This window comes from Strongylocentrotus purpuratus, unplaced genomic scaffold (assembly GCF_000002235.5).
Source record: "Strongylocentrotus purpuratus isolate Spur 01 unplaced genomic scaffold, Spur_5.0 spur5_scaffold_1, whole genome shotgun sequence".
Lineage (NCBI taxonomy): Eukaryota > Metazoa > Echinodermata > Echinoidea > Camarodonta > Strongylocentrotidae > Strongylocentrotus > Strongylocentrotus purpuratus.
This window is the reverse complement of record NW_022145594.1, coordinates 26,612,902-26,622,392: the sequence shown is the minus strand read 5'-3', so window position 1 is coordinate 26,622,392 and position 9,491 is coordinate 26,612,902. Positions and strand designations below refer to the sequence as shown.

At 39.2% G+C, this 9,491-nt stretch overlaps 1 protein-coding gene across 1 annotated transcript; it reads left to right on the top strand.

The window, feature by feature from the left end:
• Positions 1-4,771: 4,771 nt before the first annotated feature.
• LOC115921306 lies at positions 4,772-7,840 on the top strand. Its single transcript, XM_030978654.1, has 4 exons — positions 4,772-5,999; positions 6,166-6,251; positions 7,035-7,111; positions 7,753-7,840. The coding sequence occupies exons 1-4, from the start codon at positions 4,772-4,774 to the stop codon at positions 7,838-7,840; spliced, it is 1,479 nt and encodes a 492-aa protein (XP_030834514.1).
• Positions 7,841-9,491: the final 1,651 nt, after the last annotated feature.

Sequence of the window (9,491 nt, the reverse complement as noted above, 5' to 3'; positions counted from 1 at the left end):
TCCAAAACAAAACCGGTCGTTTCATTTTGTATATTTATCGTACCTTCCATATATCACATTCAGGAAATCAAAATGATCTTAAATGGGATACCTTAAATAAAAGAAGAACCCTACATTTGAGTATTTACATGTCAAAATCTGTTATTGAAATTACCCCTTTTTACATCTCAGACTATTTCCATACCTCTGTCCATAAATACCACGTATAAATGGCGATAAGCTGAATACTCCTGTAAACCTGCTACCGATATTTTGCAAACAAACTTTTGAATAAAGAGGGGCCATGGATTAAAACATCCTTGTTGTAGGTGTTCAATGTGGATCGAGCAAGCTTGTTCGTTCCACTCAAATACCCCTTTTATCACTCCCTTTTCTGGACTGATCTGCGCTACACCGATCGACTGGACCGCACCAGAGGTACGGTTTGTTCGGTTTCACACTTATCGCAATGTTTACTTTGATGAGACACGCGATGCCATAGCAACATAAACGGTTACTGTTGCTATGATACACAGGATCATTGTTATCCTTGTTTTTATCTTTTCTCTTTCTGCCTTTCCATATCTTATTCTGTGTTTTTACTTCTATCACCTTATATTAATGTTATTCTAAGTATCACCATATCTCATGTTATTCTTTGGTGTTAGTCATTCTATCACTTTCTCTTTTTACCGTTCGTTAGCTTATCCTTGTTTTAATCATTTTCTCTTTCTGCCATTCATTATGTTATTCTTTGTTTGTCCTTATATCCCCTTCTATTACGTTATTCGTTGGTGTTAGTCATTCTATCACTTTCTCTTTTTATTGTTCGTTATAGTGCAGCGGCTTAGCAAGAAAATTGTGCACTTTTTGACAAAAGCATGAAACTTCTAGCATAGTTAGTTTAGACCATAAGATTTATTTTCAGATGTGGAGGGAAGTCAGATTTGACCTCTGATGACCCTGAGAGGTCAAATCCAAAATGGCCGCCAGTCCGTATGGTCTAATGTACAAACACGCTTAACTTTTGAACCAAATAGTCCAGAAAAACGTTTAAGGTGTCATTTCCAACTAACTTGGGGATGCCAATTCATTTGGTAATACTTTTGAGATCGCCTGAACTCAGGGTTTTGCATTTAGGTCAAGGTCAAGGTCAAAATTGACTTAAAATAGCAAGTTTTGAATGGTTACAAATGAGATTTGTCATTTGTTCTCAAATTTCTTTAGGAATGGTTCCCCTGCATAGTCCTCCACCTTAATCCTTTTCAGGTAGTTTATTTCACATTTTGTTTTGACCTCTGATTTGTAAGATTTTATTGACTCTATCGACCCCCTCTCGGGGTATGAGAGTACAAACATATTTACAACATAGTATCAATATAACAATAGTATAACAATGATAAACATGTGATAACATGAAAATTGATAAACATAATAGGATAATATAAACAAAGACAAACATGTGATAATATAAACAATAATAAACATGTGATAATATGAACAATAATAAACATGTGATAATATGAACAATGATAAACATGTGATAATATGAACAAATAAACATATTTACAAATCAAGGCGAACTGGGCAATTCACCTTCCTACCGCTACGAGTGTGCCTAACAACATTGCTTATTTGTGAGCTATCATTTCCAGTAGTACCATCTACCCTTGAATCTTTTGAAAAATATGACATAATGATTCTAACAAATTTGGCTAATTTCTTTAGCTGGCAAGCGTGAGCTGTATTAAAAACCTTATCCATGTGCAACGCACTTGGTCTTAAGCTACTACCGCACAAGTTATTTTGTATATACATTTTTCTTTCATTTTGAAAGAATGGACATACAAAAATATAATGAAATTCATCACCAATATCTGTTGGTGTACAGAGTGGGCATTGCAGATCATCTACTACATTTGCATCAAATCTACCTTTATTAACTGGTAATCTATGTGTTCTGCATCTAAATTTACTTAAAGTTATTGCTTCCTTCTGACATAATATCTGCAGGTATTTTTCATAAACCAACTCATTCTTAAACATCCTATAGTTCGTGCAAATACGATTTGACCAGGTAGCTGCGCTCCATTCCTGAATAGACATGTCAGAAAGCCTAGTTTTCATAGTATTCATAATCCAGGCAGCACTATATCCTTCTCCTTGAGCTCGCCAGACGTTCCCAAGTCCTGCATAGTCAAAACTGTCTGTAAGAAACTCGACCCATTGTGACTTTATATTAACTAAACTTTGTCCTTCATTTTGCAACTGCAACAGAAACTTAAAAAGAATCAATGAATACTTTGATTGCTTCCCGTTAACTAATCTAACCCAATATCCAATCATCCTACACTTAATTTTATCGAGTATTTTACCACGTCCAGTTTCACCATAAACCATGCAGTCAGGTGTGCACTTATTTACAAACAATATCGTTCTTAAAAATTTTCTTTGGAAAACTTCAAGTTGATCTATACACTCATAGCCCCAGACCTCAGCACCATATAATAGAATTGGCAAAACTAAGTGATCAAATAAATGACATTGTGTATCAACAGATAAATGCAACCTTTTTGCCTTTACTAACATACTATACATTGCCTTTCGAGCTTGTGTGACCTGTTTAGCAATTGCTTTTTTAAAGTTACCATTATAATTAAACGTCACTCCTAAATATACAAAGTCATAAACAACTTCCAGTACACCACCACCATAAACGAATACTGGAATTCTTCTAACTTTCCCACGTGAAAAAACAACAATTTTTGTTTTGCTGGCATTAACAGTTAAGTGCCAAGTATCACAATAATCTTTCACTGCGTTTAGGGCTTTTTGCAACTCTTCAGGAGTTTCTGCTAGAATAATTGTGTCATCAGCATATAACAAAGAAAATAACTCCTTATATATTTCAATACCATCAAAAGGCAACTTATTTTTAATAATAGTATTCAAAAATTCCAAGCCCTTGTACGAGTTTCCTATAGATTGTTGGAAATCGTTCAAATAAATAGCAAACAAGAAAAGTCAAATCCAAAATGGCCGCCAGACCGCATGGTCTAATGTACAAACGCGGTAACTTTTGAACCAAATAGTCCAGAAAAACGTTTAAGGTGTCATTTCCAACTAAATAGGGGATGCCAATTCATTTAGTAATACTTTTGAGATCGCCAGAACTCAGAGTGTTGCATTTAGGTCAAGGTCAAGGTCAAAATTGACCAAATATTGCAAGTTTTGAATGGTTACTAAAGGTTAAATCCCCATTTTGTTCTCCCCTATGTTCTCAAATTTATTAAGGAATGGTTCCCCTGCAGAGTCCTCCACCTTAACCCTTTTCAGTTAGTTTATTTCACAGTTTGATGTGACCTCCGATGACCATGAGAGGTCAAATCCAAAATGGCCGCCAGTCCGCATGGCCAATGTACAAACGTGGTAACTTTTGAACCAAATAGTCTAGAAAAATGTTTAAGGTGTCATTTCCAACTAACTTGGGGATGCCAATTCATTACGCAATACTTTGAGATCGCCAGAACTCAGGGATTTGCAATAAGGTCAAGTTCAAGGTCATATTAGGCCAACAAAAGTGATGTTTTCTTTTTAAAAATAAACTTTGCCTCTATTTTGACACTTAAGGGGTCATTATTTAAAACAAAAAATTAAAAGACCCGTGTACCACCACTTTGACTATCCAGGGCCATATTTGATAGAGCTGCTTATCGGCTGGTTCTGTGCTAATACGAATGAGTTTCTACTTCATAGCACTGCTAACCGTAAGCACACGAAAATGCATTAACCTTACGCTGCTTACTGGACGAAAATTAATTTTGTAACAATGCAAATCCATTGTGAACGCACAAGGTGGACACCTTGTTTTCTTGCTAACCAAATTTGTCTGCTACAGTTATAGCACGAAAATTTGATTACCGGTAAGCAGCTTTAAGAAATTGGGCCCAGAAGACCAAAAAAGCTATTCCAAATACGACTTAAAACCTGTTCATTACCCCATGAATTTAGCACTATCCACAACTTATGAATTATCATAATGGTAACGATCAAAATCTAACAGTCTCCAGAACAAGAGCACAGTTCAGTGCAACCTTATAGTTGAGGGCGCTGTTGAGCTGCGGCCCTGGTAGATATTTTGAGCTGTAAATATAACATTTGTTTTACTGTTTGTTATTTATATAACTTTTGCCACTCTTCGCCAAGCTTCTATTTGTATATTCAGGACTCACTGTAACCAGGTATGGATGTGTTTCGTTTTATCGTTTGCCTACATTTTGCAAGTTTGTTGTTGACATTATCGTTGTTCTCGACGGTCATAGACTTACACACACAACGAATTATAGGCTGTACACTTCCGAGTTCTGTCTTTCATATGCAAATTTCTGGTACGAACACAATGGATAAATCATGCCCTGGTCGGTCAATTTCTCATTGTCCGCAACGGTACGTTTATTCAGTCGCCGCACTGTTCAAGTTACGTCACAATGCCTCGTATCCGGTTGAGAATGTGCGTCGTGTTGCCATGGAACTCGGTATCGTAAAGCGCAAACGGGGAAGAAGGGCTGGTAGTCACATCCATCGGCCGATTAACTCTGTATGTAATGTTTCGAGATATCCTAAGGCCCTACATCTGAATAAAAGGAACGTTTGTGCTAACAATCTTATTACAATTCAGACAGATATCAATGCAAATAATATCTCAAGTTCTACAAAGAGAACTCCATACCCATCAATTTTGTTGAGTAACCTTCGATCACTATCAAATAAATTAGATGACTTGATTGTTACAATGAATGTTAATCAAACTGATATTGCAGTTCTATGTGAAACCTGGCTGAATGACTCTAAACCTGATGAAAAATTCCATATTCCTGGTTTTACGCTTCATCGTCGTGATCGCAGAGGTCGTCAAGGTGGCGGCGTCGCAATCTACACCCGATCTGATCTCAATGTTACCATTCTTGATAATGCGACGTCACCCGAGCTCGAGGTCCTATGGATTAGATTGGAATCTCAGAAGCTCCATACAATGTTCGTAGCTGCTGTTTATGCACCACCCAATTCGCCCTTTCACCAAGATCTTAACGATTCACTGGTTGAAACAGTGGATTATATTCACACTCGATTTCCTGAATCTGGCATTGTGATCTTGGGAGATTTCAATGACATGGATACCGATTCTCTAGCATCCGAAATCGATTTTTCCCAGATTGTTGACAAACCTACGAGAGGCGACAACGTCTTAGACAAGGTCCTGACAAATATCGCTGATGATTACAACCGACCAGCAGTCATCAACCCGATTCGTAACAGTGATCATAGAACGATCATTGTTTCTCCGAAGGCCACTATTCCCAATCCGAAGCGACAGAAGATATCAATCCGCCCCATTAGAGATTCTTCTATCAGGTCCTTTGGCCAGTGGCTGACCTCTGTAGATTGGAGTTGGCTACTTGATCTTGAAAATGCTGCTGATATGCAGGTATCATTTCAAGATGAGCTAACCACGGCTTATGAGAGATGCTTCCCTCAGATTACATTTGTACGGAGAGAAGATGATAAGCCTTGGATGAACAATCGTATTCGTTCTCTGATCGACCAACGCCAAGCTGCCTATCAATCAGGAAACCTTCCACGTTATAGCCAACTCAGAAATCAAGTAGAGCGGGAAATTAAAGCTACTGAGAACAAATTCTTCCTTGGAAAGGTGTCACACCTGAAGAAATCACAACCTGGGAAATGGCACAAGGAGATCCGTAACATTACTAGTATAAAAAAGACATCAAATAAGCTACCTGGATCTCATATGGCACCCGCCGAGCAGGCTGACTGGATAAACTCCCACTTTGCGAATGTCTGTTCCTCCCTACCACCCCTGGATCGCAAGTCTCTTCCGGTGTACTTGCCAGCTGATTCACCTCCACCGGAAATCCAACCTTACCAAGTGTACAATAAATTGAAGAAACTGAAGATCTCAAAGTCATCTCATACTAATGATATTCCTTTGAGACTTGTTCGTGAGTTTGCTGTTGAATTATCTGTACCATTATCTATCATTTTCAATTCCTGTCTACAATCGGGTATGTTTCCAGAGTATTGGGAAATCGGTAATATCATTCCGATTCCTAAAGTAAACCCATGCAATTCTCTGGATCAATTACGTCCTATCTCTTGTAACACCAGTCTTTGCTCGTGTCTTTGAGGAGTTTCTTGTGGAGTGGATTAGACGTGATATTGCCGATCATATAGACCCCCGTCAGTTTGGCAGTGTCAGAGGCTCTTCCACTGTACATTACCTCCTCAGCCTGGTTGATTGTATTTTGCGTGAAACTGACAAATCGGGAACGATTGCATCAATTTGCACAGTTGACTATGCAAAAGCATTTGATGCTATCGATCATACCGTTTTAGTAACTAAGATGATAAATATGGGTGTCAGTCAATCTATCATTTCCGTTGTGTGTGACTTCCTGAGTAACAGATCCCAAACTGTCCGCCTTAGTGGGATTACCTCTCAAGTTCAATCCATAACATGTGGTGTCCCACAGGGCACCAAGCTTGGCCCAATCCTATTTCTGATCATGATCAATGATGCTGCAGATTTCACCCCAAATAGATGGAAATATGTTGACGACCTTACCCTAGCAGAATTCAGAAAACATACTCAGCAATCACAATTGCAAGATCAGGTCTCCCAGCTAACCCAATGGTCTAGCACAAATCACATGACGCCTAAACCGTCAAAATGTAAGATCCTTAACATATGCTTCATGCGAAACCCTCCACCTTTCCCTGAAATCAAGATCGGCGATTCTGTTCTTCAGGAAGTCACACACCTGTCACTGTTAGGAGTTACTTTGCAATGTAATATGAAGTGGGGTCAACAAATTGATCTCGTCGTTCAAAAAGCTTCGAGACGATTGTTTATGTTGTGTATCTTGAAGAAATACAATGCATCCTGTAGTGATCTAGTTACCATCTACGCATCCCATATCCGTCCCATTCTAGAGTATGCCTCACCTGTCTGGTCTTCTACAATCACTTGTCAACAGTCTGAGAAACTTGAGAGAGTTCAAAGGCGTGTGACCAAGATCATTCTCGGTTTCACCCCTCTCACCTATGATGAAAGGCTAGAGAGTCTAAATCTGCCCTCCCTTCAATCAAGAAGAATTGAGCTTGATACTAAGTTTGCTCACTCGTTACTGACGTCCCGACACAAAGACTTACTTCCACCATCTAAAGATTCCTTGCCCAATTTTCGCCCCCTCCGTAATAATCATGGTTTGGTCATTCCTAGGTGCAGGACTAGCCGATATCAAAATTCTGCTGTTCCTTCTCTTGTTCGTGCAATTAATAAGCCTGGATGCTCTCTCTCTCTCTCTCTCTCCCTCTCTATCTATCTCTATCACATTTTTCTCTCTCTCTCTCGCTCTGGCAGTAACATTGATCCTTCACTGACCTCCCTAGGCATGCACAGGAGTTCACCGAAGGAATCATTCACTTCTGGGAAAGACTTCTAAGTTTTTCCTCTGGATGCAGAAACAGTCTGACACCCGGTGAACGCATGAAAGATTGGGAGAGTCATACATTGTGTCGGACTCATGGTGGCAACCATCATGATTTTGTGAAAAGCTATGTACCGAAAGCTTGATCTGACACCAAAATCGATCCACAGCATCAGGAGCTGTCTTGCTGAATGAAGCCACAGCCAGTTCAACCGCATCAGTACAACCAGTACGTATGGTTACCCTTTTACACCCATGGGGCAAGGCCTGCCAAGTGTGAATCAGCAGGAGAGCAGAGTACTCCACCTCCACTTCTCCATACTCTTGAAATGTTCTTGATGTTCCAGGATTGAGCATTTGAACCGCAGCTTCACCATCAATAATTATTGCTTGGGCCACAGGTGCACTATTGTTTTCGAGCAGATTTGATTCCAGGCAGCGAAGTAGATCTGCTTTAACTCAAAACCGCATTTTCCTCCAGTTAACAAAGTTGGCGGGGCTGCCTGGTTTTCATGAGAGAAGAAATTGTCCATATCTCCATCCCTTATCTGACACGAGATGTACATCCTCAAAAAGAGACCACAGTCCCTCTTAAGTGCTGCAAGCTGTGCCTACTGTTTTAACATAACCTTCGCCGGCTGCCGACTGAAAAATGGCAACTTGTTCGTATGAAGTGTTTGTGTGACAGGTGTCGTACACTGCCAATGACTAGTAGGTCTTGACTTTGTTCTAGAAATGGATTCCCCATCTTTTTCAGTAGTCAGAAGTTCCCATCCCTCAAGAATGCTGCCTGCACTCCAGGTTGCTGGTCATGGTGATGTTGTCTAGTGTTAGCAGAACCGTTGTTTTGCTTTATGGCCTGTTCCTCAAACCCTGTAGTGATCCTTTAAATTACTTAGCACCAAATAAAACACAAAGTAACTTAAAAAACATCTTACCAGTATTATTGAGCAGTAATGAAAAGGAGCAGTTTTCCTGACTTGAATTGAGGCTTTTGCCGTATACTGCCTAGCTGCCCACTGACCATGCTATGCATATGGTCAGTTACAAGACAAATGGTTTGGTGCTATCATTAGTGAAATAAACTAACTGATAGGGATTACGATGGAGACTATGCAGGGGAATCACCCCTACAGAAATTTGAGAACATTATATAGGGGGACAAATAAATGGAAAAACTGTATGTTACCATTCAAAACTTGCTATTTTTTGTCAATTTTGACCTTGACCTTGACTTAATGCAAAACCCTGAGTTCTGGCGTACTCAAAAGTATTCCCAAATGAATTGGCATCCCCAAGTTAGTTTGAAATGACACCTAAAACTTTTTTCTGGACTATTTGGTTCAAGAGTTTTTATGCGTGTTTGTACAATTATTAGACCATGCGGCGGACTGGCGGCCATTTTCTATTTGACCTCTCAGGATCATCAGAGGTCAAATCAAAATGTGAAATGAACTAACTGAAATGGATTAAGGTGGGGGACTATGCAGGGGAACCATTCCTAAAGAAATTTGAGAACACAGGGGAGAACAAATGACAAATGAATGGGAAAACTTTTTGTAACTATTCAAAACTTGCTTTGTCTTAGTCAATTTTGACCTTGACCTTGACCTTAATGCTAAGCTCTGAGTTCTTGCGATCTCAAAAGTATTACCAAATGAATTGGCATCCCCAATTTAGTTGGAAATGACACCTTAAACGTTTTTCCGGACTATTTGGTTCAAAAGTTAAGCGTGTTTGTACATTAGACCATACGGACTGGCGGCCATTTTGGATTTGACCTCTCAGGGTCATCAGAGGTCAAATCTGACTTTCCTCTTCATCTGAAATTAAATCTTATGGTCTAAACTAACTATGCTAGAAGTTTCATGCTTATGTCAAAAAGTGCACAATTTTCATTATATTGGGAGCTTATCCGCTGTACTATTAGGTTATCCTTGTTTTTGATATTTTCTCTTTATGCCATTCATTATGTTATTCTTTTTTTCTTCCTTATATCCCCTT

What these genes read in the sequence shown, in the direction of transcription:
- LOC115921306 (XM_030978654.1), top strand. Translation starts at nt 4,772, where the DNA reads ATGAATGTTAATCAAACTGATATTGCAGTTCTATGTGAAACCTGGCTG. An exon ending in ACCCCCGTCAGTTTGGCAGT is followed by an intron (nt 6,252 to 7,034) that starts GTCAGAGGCTCT and finishes ACTTGTCAACAG; the next exon opens with TCTGAGAAACTTGAGAGAGT. An exon ending in CCTCTCACCTATGATGAAAG is followed by an intron (nt 7,112 to 7,752) that starts GCTAGAGAGTCT and finishes CCATGGGGCAAG; the next exon opens with GCCTGCCAAGTGTGAATCAG.